Source organism: Strix aluco, chromosome 2 (genome assembly GCF_031877795.1).
Source record: "Strix aluco isolate bStrAlu1 chromosome 2, bStrAlu1.hap1, whole genome shotgun sequence".
NCBI lineage: Eukaryota > Metazoa > Chordata > Aves > Strigiformes > Strigidae > Strix > Strix aluco.
This window is the reverse complement of record NC_133932.1, coordinates 11,909,736-11,929,403: the sequence shown is the minus strand read 5'-3', so window position 1 is coordinate 11,929,403 and position 19,668 is coordinate 11,909,736. Positions and strand designations below refer to the sequence as shown.

The window sequence follows — 19,668 nt, the reverse complement described above, 5'->3', positions numbered from 1 at the left end:
GGTGGGCCCATTAATAACGATGGCAGAAAGCCAATGTTTTGGTCTGCTCATGGTCTGTCTACCATTCACTAGTAGCAATACAGGTCTGGGCCCAGATGTCAGGTTCTGGTAGCCTTTTTCTTGAGAACTTTGCAGAGATGGAAAACACAGGCAGGCAGATACAAGTGTGAAAAGAATTAAATTGGTTTTATTTAGAATCCTTGAAAACAATATATTTTTATATTAAAAAAGGGTTTGACAGAGTTTCTTGGGAAAAAAATATCGCAGTGTTTGGTATACATTGGAGAACCTTGCATCTCTCATCCGTGTTCTCTTTCTCTTTGTACAACTGAAGTGGGGTGGAAGTTCACTATGCTGTCACATTTGATGGAAAAGCCATCAGCAATGCCACCTGGGACCTGATTAACCTTCATTCCAACAAGGTGGAGGACAACTCCTTTACAGGCATAGAGGATAATCCAACAGTGGTGTACACCATCAGTGATTTCCGAGATTATATTGCTGAAATCCTTCAGAAAAATGCCTTGCTTGAAAACAATTCCTTGTCTTTAGACCCTAACTCTCTCCAGCTTACTAATGGTGGGTATTAATTATGATGCATCTGTGGTCCACACATCTGAAGTTTTAAAAAATAAATCTCAGATGAGTGAATTATTCAGCTGCCCTCTGAATAATTAAAAAGAAACAAGAACAACTGTGTTGTAGGTTGTTTTGCTCTGATTTTAACCAAGTCATTAGCAGTAGTATCCCATTCTTAATCCATTAGATTAGCCTCTTTTTTTCCTTTGACACAGAGGTTTGTGGTGTGCAATTTCAGTAATACTTCAAAAAATTAACAGGAATAGAAGGGGGAGTGGGGTTCACATGAGACACATTGCACCAAGATGACTTTCAGCTTAGTAGCCCTGTGTTGCCCTTGAGCAGCACAAAGGAAATACCTGGTTTATTGTGGAACATTTAACAGTCCCGCTAGAGGTGGCAAGGAGTGCTGTCCACTCCTCTGTTCTCATCTTTCCTCTGTGCTTCCTGTCAGTGATCTGGGGGCATTTCCAGAAACAAAATCTCCCTGGCACACTTTTTGAAAAGATTTTGCTCACAAATCTGAGATGAGGGAGGGGTTTTCAGTCTTCCAAACAACTTCCTCACACTGCTACTGCAGCCTTTAGATCCCAAGTATTTCTATTTCCACAGTGAAAGCATTACTACGCCCTACACCAGAAGACCCATCCTGGATTACTGAGCATCCAGTTGTGCTGGAGCACCCAGAGTTTGATGTGAGTATGGTTCTGAGCGGTGGCCTTTAGGCACATCTGAACAACTTAACTCAGCAAGGTGGAATTGCAACCAGCATCCAGAGCTTCTCTATCCTGTTTTTCATGCAGAATAAGTAGTAATGAAGGCACACCTTATACCTGGTGAAATCTCTCATCTGATGGTTTGGTATCTGTTGCACAAGTTTTCTGTGATCATCTTATATTGCATGGCAGTACCGTGTTCCTGGCTGTACAGTCAGGCCTTGCTTCTTAGGTTTCCTTTGTCTGTTTTTTCATAATGTTTAGACTGTAAATTGCTCTAAAGACGTGATTCTTCCCACAAAACTATCTTTCTTTGGAAAGCAAGAAATAGATGTAAGCACTAAAGCTGGCTGCTAGAAGGGAGAAAATGGTAAGTTTCATGTGCTCCTTTTGTTACTGAAAATTCTTTCACTGAAAATTCTCAGTTTTAAAATGATGTCCATCCCCTTAATGCCAGCAAAGGAAACACAGAAAAATAATAGGCAGTGATTTCTTTTTTTTCCCTCTTGAAATTGTAATTATCTTCTCTGATTACTTCTGGAACAACCCAGAACACAGACTGGAGTTCCCTGTTGGCCCATGTCTGTACAGTGCAAAGGGGCTTTAAGCAGAGATCCCAAGTCAGGTGCCAGCGGCACTGAGATTAAGTCAATTAGTTCTGCCGGCAGATACAATTTCTGAATGGTGGAGCATTGTGTGGTCTTAAGGATTTATCCAGTAGCTTCTGCTCTGTGCTCTGTTGTGTAACGCAGATGTGCCTTCCAAGAAGAAATGAGCTCAGTTTGTGCCACAAAATCCAGGTCCGCCTATGCTTGACGGTAGGTTTTCACTAAGTGCATTATGAGATAGTGTTCTGAACAGACACATTTAATTTCAGGCCAACTTCTGAAATCTTTACAGAAGCAAAATTTGTAGTCACTTCACAGAACCCAAATATTATTGTTAGAACAGTCACAGGTATAATATCCTTCATTTCATGCCAGTTTTCCCTGAGTTTTAAAAACTAATCATTGATGTCTAAAATGCAAATGGATTTGCCATAAATGCCTTAAACAAGGTGTGCACAAACATGAACTGAAGTTAACTTTCAGGAAAGGGCTTTCCTTTACTAGAACTATCTAACTAGATTAAAATGTTGCAGATGCTTATTTTAGTTAAGACAAAGAATTCTGCCATCTTTACATTCTATCTGTAGATACTCTGACAGATGTGCAGGCAAGAAGATTTTAGAGTAGAGGTAGCTTTGCAATAATAAATTTTAAACCAGTTTTAGGGAATAGTATATACAAGAAAAAATTCTGGAAGTTACATTTCTCTAATCATGGACTATGAATAATAATGTCATCTATGTCTTCAGTCAAAACCTCTAATTATGTAAAGGATATTGACTATATCCAAAAACCAGCTGAGTACAATCTGCAATACACAGATAATTTGGGAATTAACTTCAGATAAATTTAAGAAAATCATAAACATGCTTAAACAGTAAACAAGGCTGAAACAATTAGTCAATTACTTCCACAGATGTCAAAGCTTTATATGGTTCAAGTAGATACTGTTAAGTAGAACTGTTACCTATGAAAAAGAATTTTGCTGCTATTTTTCCTAGCTGATTTGAAAATAAGTTGGATTTGTATTATCATCCATACTCATGACATTATGTGGGACTACCATGACTTCACCATCTAATTGCTAGCAGATGGTACCAACTAATCAGTCATTCTTTTCTTTGAGTTTTACAGCTCTCTTAAGTGAAGAAAAAAAAATCAAGTCTAGTTTTTAAAACCTGTATTTTCTTGTTATTTCTGTTGAGTTGTAACAGGTAGAATGCTCTGGCTTACTGAATACAGTGCCTTTCTGGCAGCAGGAAATGGAAAATCAGGGAGGAGGTTCTGTGTTTGCAGTCATCTGTCATATTTGTAAGGCTTTCAAAAGCCGTTAGCGAAAACCAGAACTTGCCAATATGATATTAAACTTGTTAATATTATATATTGCACTGTAACAAGAATCTTTGAATAATGTTAGTTGTCATAGGAACATCTATCCACATTCAAATAAATGATGAAGTGCAATCCCTGGCAACTAAATGCTCACATAAAAAAAAAGTATTGAGAGGCTATTGCTGGTAGTCCTTATTCGTTCTTTATGGAATTTGTATGTGTAATTTGTTTCTAATCTTGCACAGTAACTTTTTTTCTACAGCTTTATTTATAGTGGTCAATTCTGCCAAAAAATATAATTGCTGGAGCGCATGTCTATGGTATATATACTTTTCAACTGATCGTTACCATATAAATTAAAAAATATGAGGAGACTGTGGTATAACAACTGGCTATAAAAATGTGATCAATACAGGTAGACAAATAATTTAATAAAAATACCTTAACTGGCTTGTTTCCAAAGCATTCAAATGCAGTTTGAATGAAGTTGAAAATTTAATTCACCCACGTTTCAACCAGGAGTAAAATTTCAATACAAAAAGTATTTAGAATCTTCCTGTTATTCATGCTGGTCAAGTAAAAGGAAGAGATTAGGCAGGAGTGGTGAGCTACAGAAATGGTTAAATGGTTTTGAACCATAATATGTGTTACAGAAACCTGTGTTCGCTGCCCACTTACCTTTACTAGTCACCATCAGCAATTGGTTAGTTCTTAGTAAATTGCTTCTTCTTGAAATTGTTTGGCAGTTATTCATACCCCCAGGGTTTTTTTGTCCATATCAGACTATTGCACAGCATTGATATGTGGGTGAAGCACTAATTTCTGGGGTTTAGGCAGTCAACTTGCTTTTGTAGCCTTGACCAAATAACTTAATCTCTTTGTTGGCTTTTCCCAATATATTTACCTCATGAGACACCGTGGCAGTCGATTAATATTCAAAGATGAAATGGGCTAAGTATTCTAACTGTAAACCAAATAATGATTGGGGTATGAAGTAGTAAGCAAGTGGTGTGCAAATTGGAGATTTAAACCCAATTTTTTTTCTTCACATTTCAAACAATTTGCAAATTCATTGTGCATACTCTTTGTTGTACATCATTACTGCTGATAGATTTTATTTTTTTTTTTTTTAAACCCCGCACAGGCATCTTGGCTTTGAGATTAAAGTTATCCCAGGTTCTAAATGCTCTTCTTCACATTATGGTCTTTGTTTCCCTCCTGGGTTCTCCTGCCCACATACTAAAATACAGCAATAAATGACCATAGGGCATGCATGCATTCAAGTTCAGTTTCTACACTGCTTTATGTATCATAGTAATGATGATAATATAATTACTGTATTGATTATGTAGCTGATGATTAACAGCTGTTAAGACCTCTTCATGCTTCAGGAAGGCAGGCAGTACTGTGCACATTTATCTTTGATTTAATTAGAAATGGACAGATCCATTTTTTCAGTAAAGGAAAGGAGACTGGGTGGGTATAGTCAGTAAATTTCCCAATACCATAAGTGAAGCTGCACTCCAAACCATCTGAATGGCTTCTTTCCCTTTTTAGTGGACACAACTGGACACGAAATGTATGTCACAAGGATGTGCATTTTACATGTAGAGTGCACATGAGTAGCAAAGGGTATATATTTGCCAGCCCTCCCAGTGTGGCCCCTGCTGCATTACTGCCTCACAGAGGCAGCAGTACCAGATTTTATTGTTGGCTGCTGTTAACACCCTCTATGTGTTCAGCCCGACATGGACAGCCAATGCTTCCCCTGTAATAGTGGAAATATTAATAGTGGGTTTATGTTCCAGGACAGCACCTTTTTAGCTGAACGGCCTTCAGCAGATGAGTCAACTGTCAGCAATACCTTGCCCTTTGATTTCACCAAACCAGATTCCACTTCAGATACTGAACAGTCCAATGACAATGAAATCCAGCCAAGACCAGAAAATCTGAACTCTGACGTCAGTTTGGCACCTGAAGCTCCGCTCTTCTCAGAGGCTGATGTCACTTCTTTGCCTGATGGGCTGAATTTTGAGGACGGGAATTGGACTCCTCATTTGGTCACTGCACCAGTGTCAGGGCGTGATTCTGTGGACTATCTGGAACGACTTTCAGCCTCAAATTCTTTAGATGGTAAGTTAATGCCATTGACTGAAGCTTAAATTTGGATGCCAGTGTTTCCTGATACTCACCGAAGGTATAATTCACTAAAATGACTTTTCAGAAAGGTCTAAAAAATTGGATATCCTTCTCTGACAGTTTTTACCTTTCCTGTGTGCATGTATCCAAGAACAATATGCTAAGGTGAAATGCTTGTAACGGCTCATACTACTTGTTTATCCCTTCAGGAAATGGTCCACACACGATACTTGTTTAATTGCACAGAAGTATTTTTGTACATCTTGACTTGACCCGTAGAATATCTTGAATGAAAAGTGGGAGAGGTCAACAGGGGTCCTTCTGACTTTGGCATACAAAGGCCAGGATATATCATGGGAAACATGCTGAATACAGATCTCCAGACAATAAAATGAATGTAATTTGACACTTTTTATCATAAACAACAACTAACTGGAAATTTATTTTTATTTTTAGTGTTTGAAGATACTAGACTATCTGAAGACATTTTGCCTTCAAGTCCTTCTCACCTTGTGCCTGAAGAACCTCCAGCTACAGATGATTATGCAGTTCCTCTGCTTTCTGCACCAACAGTGGCCTCTTCATCAGTCATAGAGACTGATGTTACAGAAATAGTATCTGCAGAGAAGGAAGAAGTAACTCCAGGTAGTCCTGCAGGCAGTAATGATGCAGACTCTGTGTTGCATGAGTCTATGGAAGAATTTCCTTTTCCCTTCGAAGTACACCATATGGAAGATGAAACTGATATATACCTTGGAGACAGAGTTATATATGATGATGGGTCTGGTTCAGCTTTTGATGGTTCAGGAAAAGCAATGGAATCAAGTATTTGGCCTTGGGAAGAAGCAACACTGGAACCGGTTTTATACCCTGGTCCTGATAGCTGGCTTGAAGATCACAATGAGTCTTTGTTAATCAGAACTGAGGACATTCCTGAAGGCATGATCTTAGACTATATTCTTAACTCTAGGAATAAATTAGATGATGATCCTTCTAAAGATGGGAATGAAGGTATGGCCAACACAAAAGAAGATTTCCTCGATGAGTCTGAAATATTTGTCTTTCCGGAGACTACAACTCAGCAGGTGTCTCTGTTACAGACAGAAGAACCATCATCCGTGGAACCATCTACACAGACAGAAACATTGGGCGTGTACAATTCTTCTTTTGTTAAACCACCGTTGGTTTTGGAGCCTTCAGTGGATCATTCTTTCGTAGACGTGCCAACTGGAGAGGCCCCTGTCTCACCACACAATACAGGTCTGTCTGTGGACGACAGTCTCCTTACATCTACAGGGACCGTCAGTATGGAGCAACCTGAAGAGTCCAGTGTAGGTCAGAACATCATTTCTGAAGCAGTTGAATACCAAAATGAAGACAGGACTATGATAGAAGAACTATTCACAGTGGAGCAGTTGGATGTAACTGAAACTGCTACAATAGGTGGTTTGGACACAAGCTCTTCAGAAAGTATTCTGGCTGCAGATCCTTCCACGGTGCACCCTGATCTTTCCATGGTACACCCTGATCTTTCCACGGTACACCCTGACGCTGACACTTTCACGGTACATGCTGATGCTTCCACGGTACACCCTGATGCATCTGCTTCCATAGTAAACCCTGATGCTTCCATAGCACACTCTGACTCTTCCACGGTACATTCTGATGCTTCCACAGTAAACCCTGACGTTTCCATGGTACACTCTCATGTTTCCACACTAAACCCTGATGCTTCCACAGTACACCCTGATACTTCTGCTGCCACAGTAAACCCTGATGCTTCCACGGTACATTCTGACACTTCCATGGTAAACCCTGACACTTCCACAGTACACTCTGATGCTTCCACATTAAACCTTGACGTTTCCATGGTACACTCTGATACTTCTGCTTCCACAGTAAACCCTGATGCTTCCACGGTACATTCTGACACTTCCACGGTAAACCCTGATGCTTCCTCAGTACACTCTGATGTTTCTGCTTCCACAGTAAACCCTGATGCTTCCACAGCACACTCTGACACTTTCATGGTAAACTCTGATGCTTCCACAGTACACTCTGGCGCTTCCACATTAAACCCTGATGTTTCCATGATACACTCTGATACTTCTGCTTCCACAGTAAACCCCGGTGCTTCCATGGAAAACCGTGATGCTTCCATGGTAAACCCTGATGCTTCCACAGAAGAGAAGCAAACCCTCGATTCATCATTGGCAGGCCAAGACACTACTGGATCAGCAGTGATGAAACCAGCTGATGTTTGGCCCACTGACAGAGCACTAGAAAACTCATTAGATCAGACAGTGCAATCAGCAATGCCAACTGCCACTCAGGTTTCAACTGCAGTTCCTTCTGTAATGGATCAGACCACTGTTCTAGAGGCCTTCACTGATCAGGGTGGTACAGACCATGACATGCATGTTCCCATGAGCTTCAGCACTCTTATGAACTCTTATGTAACGGTGAGCGTAACAACAAGCACTGTTGAGCTTCCATCCCATTTCCCTCCTGCGGGATCCACGGCGTCATCGTCTGTGGCTACCTCAACAAGGGTGGGAGTTGAAACGAGAACCCTGGATGTTTCAGTGGACCTGGATGACGTGAGCACTGTCCACTTTCCTCCTGAGCTGACTGAGGAGGGGAGGAGCATGACTGAAAGTCACGTGGACCTAACAACTCGTGTCCAGTCCACAGAGATGGCCAGTGTGGCTTGGGCCACACATGACAATCGCAGTAATAGTCTTGTCCCATCACGAGCTCTAGTTGTGTTTTTCAGCCTTCGGGTTACCAACATGATATTTTCAGAGGACCTGTTTAATAAAAACTCTCCTGAATACAAAGCGTTGGAGCAGCGATTCTTGGAACTGGTAAGAATCACTTCTGTGCTAAATGTCCACCACTAGATACACAAAAATTGTTGGTAAATAATAGTTTGTCGGCTCTCCTTTGCAGAGAGCAACTCAGGACTGGTGTTTACAGATATTGTCTCTCCCTGGGAAAACTCTGTCTGGAAATGGGGGTGGGTGGGGTGTGTTAAACATTTGTCTTTCAGTCAGTCAGTAGTCTCTCTGAAGTGTAACTTTTTAGGCTAATGGGCCAAATGCTCTGCTGGTGTCAATAAATGTATCAGTATAGCTGAAGTCACTATGACACTCCCCTTACTTGCTTCCAGAGTGCTCTGTATTTAGTCTATAGGGAGAGAGAAATAAATAAATCTGGGCTGTGATGAGGTAACTTTTCTGCAACATGTTCAACCCATTCTAAGAAAGAGGTAGTTCAGGGAACTAAGCTGTCCCTAAACTGACTGATGGCTACAAAGCCTCACGGGAGGTATACAGCAAGAACTGCCAAATTTTAACCAGGAAATTCCCCTCTCCTGACTGAAATGACCATTTTGTTGTGGGAGATGAAGGGAGCAAAGGCGAGAGAGGGAAGGGGGGACATGCTTGAAGGAAATCCCCTGTGAAATGGTGAGTATGCCTGGTGCTTAGATCAAGGGAGAGCATCTGGTATGTCCCAAGAATTGCATTTCTGCATCATAGATTTTTGCAAACTGTCTGCAAATCGGTATACTCTTAACAACTGCCTGAAGTACTCAGGCTCCTGGGAGGCTGTCAGCATGGGCCCCAGCTGGGTAAAGTTTTAATGCTCTTGCTGTGGGATTTGGATAAAATAATTCAGACTCCCACTGTCTGATGCAGTAACAGTGCAACTGGCTTGAGTAGAGATTCAAAGAATCAACTTTTCTGTCATGTCCCCTGTGTTGCAGCTGGTGCCCTACCTCCAGTCAAATTTGACAGGCTTCCAGAATCTGGAAATCCTGAACTTCAGAAATGGCAGCATCGTGGTGAACAGTCGAATGAAATTTGCCAAACCTGTGCCTCGGAATGTCACCAACGCCGTGTATGTGATCCTAGAAGACTTCTGCAACACTGCATATCACACCATGAACCTGGCCATCGATAAATACTCCCTCGACGTGGAATCGGGTAAGAATGGCAGGGAAATGCAGTTTAGAGCAAGGAATTTAGAGCAACTTTAAGAACTTATTTAAGGATCCCAGCAGCTCAGAGACTGCCCCGTGCTTTTCACAGGCTGGGCTTTAGAAAGGCAGTCTTTCACAGAATTCAAACAAACAAATAAAAGTCTGTTAAGGGACTAAAGAGATGAAAATCAAAGTGGGACCCAGACTGAGCAAACTATATAGGGCCTATATAGAAATATGGGGACAAAACTGGCTAATGTAATAGTCTATATAATGCCACTGCACTTTCAGTGAGGGGAGTGAGGGGGGAGGCAAGAACAGGGTGGATGTGATTGTTCCACAGGTGGTAGGTAGCCAGTTTAGCTGCCAGGTAGGTATCTGCACAGGTAACAACTGCTGTTTCACTCTTGTGGTAAGGTCTTGGTTACACTAAAAAGTTACAGGCTGCCTTAGTTCAATCCTCTGGTACAGGGAGAAAGTTTTCTCCCTGTCCAGGTTAGCCAGTAGTTTACCATAGAAGCAACTTGGAAATATTTCCTGTTAAAGGTTAGAGAAAAATGACCGGTTGGCAAATGGTAGCTGTTCTTCTGAGGTAGCTCTCTTATAAAGATGGTCTAATTAGCCTGTTCTTCTGAGGTAGCTCTCTTATAAAGATGGTCTAATTAGCATTACAAATCAGATATTGATTATTTAACTGTACACCAGCCCTCTTAAGCTCGATACAGGTGAGATATCTCAAATGCTACAAGAGAGGGGCAAATCACCTCACAGCAGGTGCTGAGTGCCCGAAGTCCCCTTGCCCTCCCCTGTACACTGCCTAGATTTTCTACAACAAGAAATACTGGAGATTAGCTGTGTTTTACTCATTTGCAAAACATAGTTCCAACAGGCAAGAGAAATCTGAGGTACTGCAAGTTCCAGTAAGAAAAAGAACACTTCATACTTGCTTTTTCGATTGGCTTGTTGGGTGGTCTTAGCCATAGCACTGAAATGCACTGTGCAGAGGAACACTCCCTAGTGCTTATTCACCTCAGCAGAACCTTTTGTTACTCAGGAAAGATGCATGCTGGATTTTTGTGGATTATTTTAACTAAGAGACCATTAGAGAAAATGGCAGCAGACAGCCAGCACTTTGCCTCAGTTAAGGTTCTCCCCCATCATGAATATTTTCTGCTCTGTGTATTCTCAGGTGAGCAAGCAGATCCCTGCAAGTTCCAGGCCTGCAATGAGTTCTCCGAATGCTTAGTAAATCGCTGGAGCGGGGAAGCCGAGTGCGTCTGCAATCCTGGCTACCTCAGCATCGATGGGCTGCCGTGCAATAGCATTTGTGATCTGCAACCAAACTTTTGCCTGAATGACGGGAAGTGCGACGTAAGCCCTGGGCAAGGGGCCATCTGTAGGTAGGTCATCCTGCTGTTTGAAGCATAGGCTTCCTCTATGAGAAACCCTTGTCTCCTCTGTTGTAGCATTCAATGAGATTTGTGCAAAATTCTGTAAGATAATGTGTTACAAGTGATTATCATTCATGTTATGCTGCTGAGTGGAAGTCTCAATATTAACGTCAGTTTTCCTTTGTAAATATAAGAAGTCAGACAGGAACAAATTTCTGTAATAAAATAGAAACATCAGAAAATAAAACTAATAAGGAAAAATAGTAGTAATGGAACTTACTCAGTTGTTAAATTCTGTCCCCAAAGGTCAATGAAGGTGATTTGATCTCCAGGGATTTTCTCAAGTAGAAAAGTGTTAAATAATGTCATAAAACATATGAGATAATTAATTCCATCACAAAAACTTGTATCTGAAAGGCATATTCATAGAGCATAAATATATTAAAAATAGTACTTTTGGTTAAGAAAAAGTCATAAATCATTGGTCATATGGGAATAATCATGTGTAGTTCATAAAGAGATCAAGGCACAGGCCCCCTGGTTCAAATTTTTGCTTTTAAAAAGATAAGGATGCATTTGAACAGGATCTCTGTATTTTACAGGCAATGGGAAAGACTTAGTACAAGATAGACAAACTGATGCTCCCTCTGACACTGCACTTAGTTTTTCCCTTTTCAAGCAACGTAACAGTCTATCTTTAAAAACAAAATATACCTATCAACAAAAGGACACTTATTGCAAAAAAGAATATGACTACTAGTAGTTATTATTTATGTTATTTCAAGTGATTTTTTTTTTTTTTTTAAAAAAAGCTTACCTAGAATGTCTCTAAAGTCAAACTTAGACTCCTAGGAGTCAACAGGAGAAATAAAAATGTTTTTAAAGCTACAAAAATGGATACTATCACAGATGTAGTATAAATTTTATCATAGTTGTATAATAGCGTTAACTAGAAACAGGCAAGTATCTGTTTCAGGCATGATTTGGTCAGTATTTATTAAGAACTTCTTGAAAAATTTAAAGTATTGCTTACTACCTTCAGAAACTATTTCAGAGATTTATGTTAGAAGACTTAATTTACTGATGTTTCTTATTAATAAGGTTCACTGCTTTGAGTGAACCTTACAATTCCTTGGGTTTTTACAGCAAGAACTCCCAAACACATATACCGCAAATATATTATCTTTACTGGTATATTTAAAGTCAGTATTAACACTAAAGTTCTCATGTTCAGAACCACAGCAAGGCAGAAATATTGAATGCTGGTTTGAGCAACCTTTCCAAAGATACAATCTTGGACACATACTTCTTTCTAGTAATTTATTTTATGTATTTGTTTAACTAACCATTGTGGAGTTCACTATGCTATAAACATTCTACTCGTTTAACACACCTTCATTTGTATTTACATTACAATATAATTGAGACAACTGCTTTCTACCTTTTACAGTGTTTGATATGTCATGTGCAAGGTTCAATCGAGGCATAAATTTTTACTTAGTCTAACACCTTCCAGTTTTAACGCATCACAGGATACTCTAAATTGCAAAAACCATAGGCTTTTTCCATCACAAATGCATTGTTCTTTTATTATTTTACCTATCTTCACTCAATTCAATAATTGGGGTTGTTCAGCCTGGAGAAGAGAAGGCTCTGGGGAGACCTTGCTGTGGCCTTTCAATACTTGAAGGGGGCTTATAAGAAAGATGGGGACAGACTTTTTAGCAGGGCCTGTTGCGGCAGAACAAGGGGTAATGGTTTTAAACAAAACCAGGGTAGATTCACACTAGATATAAGGAAAAAAATTTTTTTATGATGAGGGTGATGAGACACTGGCACAGATTGCCCAGAGAAGCTGTGGCTGCCCCCTCCCTGGAAGGGTTCAAGGCCAGGTTGGACAGGGCTTTGAGCAACCTGGTCTAGTGGAAGGTGTCCCTGCCCATGGCAGGGGGGGTGGAACTAGATGGTCTTTAAGGTCCCTTCCAACCCAAACCATTCTGTGATTCTATACCAAAAAGGCTGTTCACAATAATAATAACAAAAGAAAGCTGGTGTTTTAACATGCAAAGGTATATATTGAGGTGATTTAACTGAGGGCACATCACTACAGGAAGTTAAACACATTTACAGTAAGCAGAGCTTTTGCTGGTGTTTGATTTCCCCGTGTTTCTTTGTTGCAGGTGTCGTGTAGGAGAGAACTGGTGGTACAGAGGGGAGCACTGTGAAGAATATGTGTCTGAGCCACTGGTAGTGGGTATTGCAATTGCTTCTGTGGCGGGATTCCTTCTTGTGGCATCTGCTGTCATCTTCTTCTTGGCCAGGACCCTTCGAGACCAGTACACAAAGAGTGACACCGAGTACTCACAGGGGTAAGTGACACCATCTAATATTTTAAAGCACATCTGCTACAATAAGGATAATTCTGTCACAAGTCCTGTATCACGCAGTTGACGAGCAAGAGGATGTACAGGCGCTTCCAAATGCCAGGCTTCCTTAATCCCTTACAGGCTGCAGAGAAGCTCACAGTTTGTTTATTGCTCCCCAGGCAGGGTGACAGCCTCTCATCCATTGAGAATGCAGTTAAATACAACCCCATGTATGAAAGTGATACAACTGGCTACAGCCATTATTATCGGAGATACCCTCAGCTAACGTCCTACAGTTCTACCAGTGCGGAGACATCCACAGACTACAGCAGCGAAGAGATCAGGCACATTTATGAAAACAGTGAGCTTACTAAGGAGGTAAACGACCTTGTTTTCACAGTGGGATGGAAAAGATCACATAAACAATAACTTTACTCCACACTGGTAACCTGAGAGGGTGGGCGCAAACTTTCCTAGTGTCTGTGCTCTAGATAAACAAGTTGCAACTGTGGCTGCTGCAACTGCTTAAGAGAAGTGGGAAAGGATTTCTCTCCCTGCTTGCTCTTAGGCATAGAGAAAGGACTGGGTGTGTTCTGACCTATAATGAATTTCACATGATAAAGGAGCTGACTGCTTAAAGTGACTTCACGGGAGTTGGGGAGGTTTGCTATATTGCTTGACACAGCCCTTAGCTTTTAATGCCAACTACCTTATGTAAGAGTAGTTATACAGTGAAAGCCTGGCACATCCAGGCCTTTTAACAGGGTTGGTTTTTTTTTTAAAGTTCCGGTCTTTCTCTAATGTGCAAGTTAGATCATATCCTTCTCCTTTCTTCCTGTATGCATGGTATCCAGGGTTTACACTCTAAGGGGAAAGAGAAGGGATTTACATCCAGGAACAACTGTGAGAGGTGTGAATCCAGCCTGTAGCTGGGCTTGTACGCAAAGTATCTATGACAGATAAATGGTTTTGTTAAAGCCTGCTGTAATACCACAGTCTGTTCAAACCCTGGTTTTGATTAAAAAGTAAAGTATTACTGGATTCCAATGAAATGCTGAAAAAAAAAAAAAAAAAAGGCATAAAAAAATTTAAGTATTGGAGTGCCCAATTTCAAGCTCTACTCCTCAAAATAGCAAAGCATAGGAGTTTTATTTTCCAAAAAACAGAAATCAATTATTTCAGTACTATTCTAATTTCTGTTATGTACTTACAATTGTGTTTCTTGTATTCTAGGAAATTCAGGACAGAATTCGAATTATAGAGCTCTACGCTAAAGACCGTCAGTTTGCAGAGTTTGTTAGGCAGCATCAAATGTGAGTGAAATGTCTTGTCTGCATAACTGACTCCTTTGATATTTTCTCATGTGGCCTTTACTATATTACTGTATTTTTCATATAAAGGGTCTAGAAATGCTGGGACACTAGAGGTTAAGATTATTTCTGAAGAGGTTCAACCCTTTTAAGTACTTAAAATAATCAGTGTCAAAAGCAGACAGCCCCAGAAGGTATGTTAAAAGCAGTGAAGAGGAATCCCAAAGTTTATGGGTGTCAGAGAAGCACTGACATCAGTTTAGCACTGACATGTGAAAGCACAGAGAGAACCTTCTTAACTCTTCTAGTGTAGTTACTATGGCCTAGTTTTCTATTTAAAATAGAAATTTAAAAAGCATGTTAGTTTGTCTTGAGTTGTCAAGACTTGGCAACTAACCAAAACCTAAGAGATCACTAGTACAATCCTGTCTGGTGTGGTGGGCACCTACCATAATAGAAAGCTTACAATTCCAAACAATTGACCAGGCTGAGTTGTGTGCTTTGATGAAAGCTAACCACGAGAAAGGCCATCAAGGAATTCGTTATTAGCATACACACTCCTACGAACTGTACTCACTATGGCAAGCAGCAAATTACAGCTAGCTGGGTTTGTTTGAAAGATACTGTAGTACTATTCCTTGGGACCCTATTAAAAACAGCTACAGTAGCAAAAATCTTGTGGTCAGAGATCATCAACTATCCTTCTTTTTTTTAAATTGAAAATAACAGCAGTTCACATTTTTCCATGTCAGTTGTTCATTTTTTCATTTTGAAAAGGATCAGCGCCTGAATTTTCCACAGCTGGAAAGTAGTAAGGGCTGCCTCATATAAGCCTTGAATCCAATGTTTGAAAGAGACTAACTTAATCATTGCTTCTCTGTTTTTCATTTCAGGAAGCTGCTTTAAGAAAAAAAGAAATCAGTAGAATGCATGTGGGAGATAAAGACTACCTTGTTGCCATAGCAATGGGCTCAGATGTAACTGCAAAGTTACTTATAGTCTTAATATTGCATGGATGGATACAGATGTTTTCTAAATGACTGGCTAAAATGTACAGATGTCTGTTTATCTCAATTACTTCTGGCTTTTCTGTGACATTTTTAAGAGGTGATCAGAAGTGGCAGGGGTTATGAAAGTTCATTTTTCATTAACTCTGAAACAGAGAGTGAAAGTTTGTATAGCAAGGCAAAAAATCTCCTCAGGTAAGAGACTATACATGCACAACCAAATTAAAATGCACATTTAAAATCCCCGTCTGGCATTTATCCCCTCACTGGGGGCTACTGTAGTGATTTCACAGGCACTAGTGGAAACAAGTATTTGCTTTGCATGCAAATGATTTGTAGGGGAGAACTACTGCGCTAGAATTATGTTAGCATTATTTTAAAGCATTCTTATTGTAAATGCAAACATAACCCTGCTGGAAAACTTGTTCTTTTGTACAGCTGCCTGATGTACATTTTGTCACCTGGCATTAGCAAAACAGAACACAGCCCTGAGCCTGCAGGCCTCCTGAAAGCTCTCCCCAACACTAAGCATCACCCCTGCCTGTCAGTCCCCCCCTGGGGCGCCTTGGCAAGGCAGGGCAGCGTTTCTGCAGTGCAGTACAGTGTTTGTAAAGCCAGGATGGTTGGGTCTCCAGCTGTTCCTGGCAGACACACAAGGGCTTCTATCATATAAACGTTCTGTGAAGCTTAAGTGACTAACATTGACTTTTTTGGTATGTAGATAATTTGTTTTGATATTTTATAAGTTAATATGCATTATTTATTTGTTGTGTATTTCCCTACCAGCTTATTTTCATAATGGATTTAATTGTTGAAATAGAAAGATGAATAGTTTAATGATGAAATACTACCGTGGCATTTGTGCCCATCCTTTTTAAAAAAAGAGTTAGTGTTTACTCAATGTTGAATTCAGCCAACAATATTTGAATTTTCTTTACTGAACTGGGCGATAGCCTGCCATCAGCTCTGTTTCAAAGTCAGGCTGTGGTACTTAAGTGCATGCGTATTTGGTAGATGGCAGCACTTTCCTCTGGGAAAGGGAAAAAATGAGAGTATTCTTGGCTTAGTAGAAGTCAGTGTAGAATTCCTTAAACAGAAGTCGTCAGCCTGAAGCATTTTAAAATAGCTGAATTGAGATGGGGACATCCGAGGTACAGAAATGGAGTTTTATCTCCAAGTGATGAAGAAAGTTCTGACTACATGTTAACGTGTGCTGGCGCTCTGTTGGGTCAGCCGGTGTCTCTTGTTTAAGGCATTAACATGGCTGTCAGTGTTAGGGCACTAATAGTCTCACATTAGCTTCTGCTAGCAAACAAGGCCAAGTTATTTGTTATTTCTACAAAGTCTGCAGTTCTCGGCCCACATGTGCCAACAGCCACCTGATATTTTCTTAGAGTTAAGTGAGAGTGAGAATTACTTACTTGTCTATAGGCAGCTTAGCTACACAAGTGAATGTTTCAATGCAATTCTTCTACATGTTCTGGAGAACCTCACTGGATCATGTGCGTAGTATCTTCTTGCCGTGAGTGGCAGGGAATGGGTATCAGAGCCACATATCCATCAAAGAAATGCTTACATAAACCACTGTAAGCCCAAGGAACACAAGACAGAAGGAAATAATATGGTGCTGCTGAATACTGTTGTGACCAGGTGTGACGAGACAGAGGCCCCATCCTGCTGGGTGACCCAAGGGCTCTCAGAGCCGCTGGTCCAGAGTCTGAAACCAGTTCTTGAAGGTTTCAGTTCTTTTTTCCCTCTCTCAGTAGGCTGTCCACATAGCCAGGTGAAAATAGAAAATGGAGTAGAAGAAAGGACTAATCTGTTTCTCTGCAGTTTTGGGTTTTCTTTTTTTTACATGTTACACAGAAGAGAGGGACTAGAGGTTTTGGCTCTGTATGCTGCATAATACTAGGGCATAACCACTGATCCCTGGGGACTCTCATCAGTGCTACGTGTCCATACAGCTCAAAGGGAAAGGCTACCAGTTGCCTATAGAGTAGAAAAAGAGACAGAGACACTTGTAGAGCTTTCAACATACCCTCCCTTCAGTGAAGTTTACACACAGGAGAGGCTCTGCTCCTGACAGTCAGTGGTGAAAGTCCCCAACTTCAGTGGGAGCTGAGCAGGACTGTCAAAACATTGGCTGTGATGATTTACATTTTCTTAAGAGCTTGTAGGAGAAGACATGGTGCTAGCACTCTACCATGTTTATTCCTGCACAGCCCCCTCCCTCCTGCCCTGGCAGCAGCACGGCTGAGCCATCCTGTTACACCAGGGCCTTGGGATCATGGTAGCTGTACAATGCAGAGAAGTACTGGGCTCAGGGCGGGCATCAGCTTGGGAGTTGTTTGTGTGCAGCTGGGCTGCCAGCCCTGGGAGCTTTGGTGCTGCTCTGGCTCAGCGCAGCAGTGGATGGCAGCTGGGATCAGGCACGTTTTGAAGGTATTCTGCTATTTGCTGTGCACAAGCTGAGGAGAGTCTTGGTTACACTGAGTATGAGGTTTTTCAGTGTATATATAGTGAGTCTTTTCTTTGTGTGTGTGTATACATATGAACATAATGGTATCTTATTTTCACTACAATAAAAAATTATTTCCAAAATATTTTTTCTATAAAATTAATGTAGAGACTATGAGATTGATATGAAGAGAGAAAGTATCTTAGCCATGATGATTTGTGCATGTAGGATCAGAAAGCTTGGGTGTTTTTTTTAAACAGAGTTGACTGAATCGTTAAACTCCTTTGCTAACAAGTATGCCAAATGTAGTTCGTTATTGTATGCAAGGCTATATTCTGAAAATTCATGCTGGCAGGCACATGAGTGCTTTGCTTTCCATTAAGCTTTGTGCCCATTTTGAAGATGTTTTGTCTCTAATCAAAGAGCCAAAATGTGTTCTTACTTAGGTGATCCTGAAGTCTTAAAAACAAACACTCACCCTCCCCTTCAAGCCTCTTCATCTAAACTGTTTAATGATGTATCTTACAACACCCCAAGAAGGACTTAATAATGAACTTCCTTTCTTTGATACCTTCCCAATCCAAGGCAGAGACACAGAACTCCCAATAGCCTAACAAAAAAAACCCCAAACCAAAATCCAAACCAGCTCTGTGTACAAATCTACCAGTACTTTTTATCAGTTAACATGCAGTTTTTCACTTGCCAGAAGTAAAAAGTGTGGGTTTGAATGACTTGGCTTGATTTAAGAACATGGACAAAAATCAGTTATTGTTTCCTGAACACTGACAGGTCTATCAGCTTCTGTGACCCTGTTGTGGATGAAAGTATTGACACGGTAATGATTTAGCAGGAAATCTAGATTTATTAATAACTAACAGCAATTTATCGTTACAAAATAATTCAGAAATGTTGAACGAAAGAAAAGTGTCTTATTTACAGATTCTGAAATGACAAGATTCACACTAACTTACTTAACGGTACCTTAATTTATACATATATACATGTGCATACACAAAACATACAAACACACACACAGAAGCAAAAGTATTTGGATCCAGTAGAATGAAGTACGTACCCACACACCAATAAACAGAGACAGAATAGGTGAAAGAGAAGCTAGCTCAAAGAAAATTTCCCTCTTCTCCAGTTTAGAGCAAATACTCACAATGCCTTGGCATTCCTCAACGGGCGATAATTGAGACTCGAGAGGGTGGACTTCGCCCCGGCCTTCCGTCAGCTCTGGCAGCAGACGACACCTGAAGGGTTTTGGTACCTGAGAGGCGTCCCAGCTCAGGGGAGGTGCTGGTCACAGGCCCGCTGCGATCCAGGAGAGCTCAAAGGGTCTCCCTTGTGGTCGCAATTTATAGGGTCCAAGATAATTGACTTTTGTCAGATACCTTCTGGTGCCATCCAGCAGTTGCACAAGAATTTGATGAATGTGCAACTCTGTTATTGTTCCCATTTGACCAAATCCTAGGCACAGGTGTGCCAGGCCCTTAGGAGATGATGGGCCGTTTTAACAGTTTCTGAGCAATTGGGAGGGGCAGGAGCCAGGCTCCTTAAGGGGGCACCTTAACGTTATAGCTTGGGGGATGTGGGCGGAATCACACCTAGCACCAAGCAGCCCAACAAGGAGGGGCAGGGACGGCTGAGAATTGCACCACCACAGACACCCCTCAAGGCTTGAAACACAGATGAAAATGAGGCCCTGCAGGACTCTGCCAGCTGCCCCTGTAACAGAGGATCTCAAACATACAGCAACCCATTTTGGACCACA

The 19,668-nt window shown here is 40.9% G+C and overlaps 1 protein-coding gene across 7 annotated transcripts in view; it reads left to right on the top strand.

Moving 5' to 3' along the window:
• The window catches only part of IMPG2 (interphotoreceptor matrix proteoglycan 2), a 62,686-nt gene extending 44,652 nt beyond the window's left edge, over window positions 1-18,034 (top strand). For 6 of the 7 annotated variants that reach the window (XM_074811207.1, XM_074811178.1, XM_074811186.1 and 3 more), the window contains 11 exons: window positions 335-579; window positions 1,192-1,274; window positions 2,048-2,113; window positions 5,044-5,368; window positions 5,831-8,241; window positions 9,144-9,363; window positions 10,549-10,759; window positions 12,931-13,119; window positions 13,296-13,494; window positions 14,350-14,429; window positions 15,320-18,034. In XM_074811207.1, coding sequence (XP_074667308.1) covers window positions 335-579; window positions 1,192-1,274; window positions 2,048-2,113; window positions 5,044-5,368; window positions 5,831-8,241; window positions 9,144-9,363; window positions 10,549-10,759; window positions 12,931-13,119; window positions 13,296-13,494; window positions 14,350-14,429; window positions 15,320-15,332 — 4,042 coding nt within the window. In that variant the 3' untranslated portion in view covers window positions 15,333-18,034. The remainder of the gene's footprint in view (window positions 1-334; window positions 580-1,191; window positions 1,275-2,047; window positions 2,114-5,043; window positions 5,369-5,830; window positions 8,242-9,143; window positions 9,364-10,548; window positions 10,760-12,930; window positions 13,120-13,295; window positions 13,495-14,349; window positions 14,430-15,319) is intronic. The other variant, XM_074811197.1, reaches the window with a different exon arrangement.
• The last annotated feature ends 1,634 nt before the right edge of the window (window positions 18,035-19,668 follow it).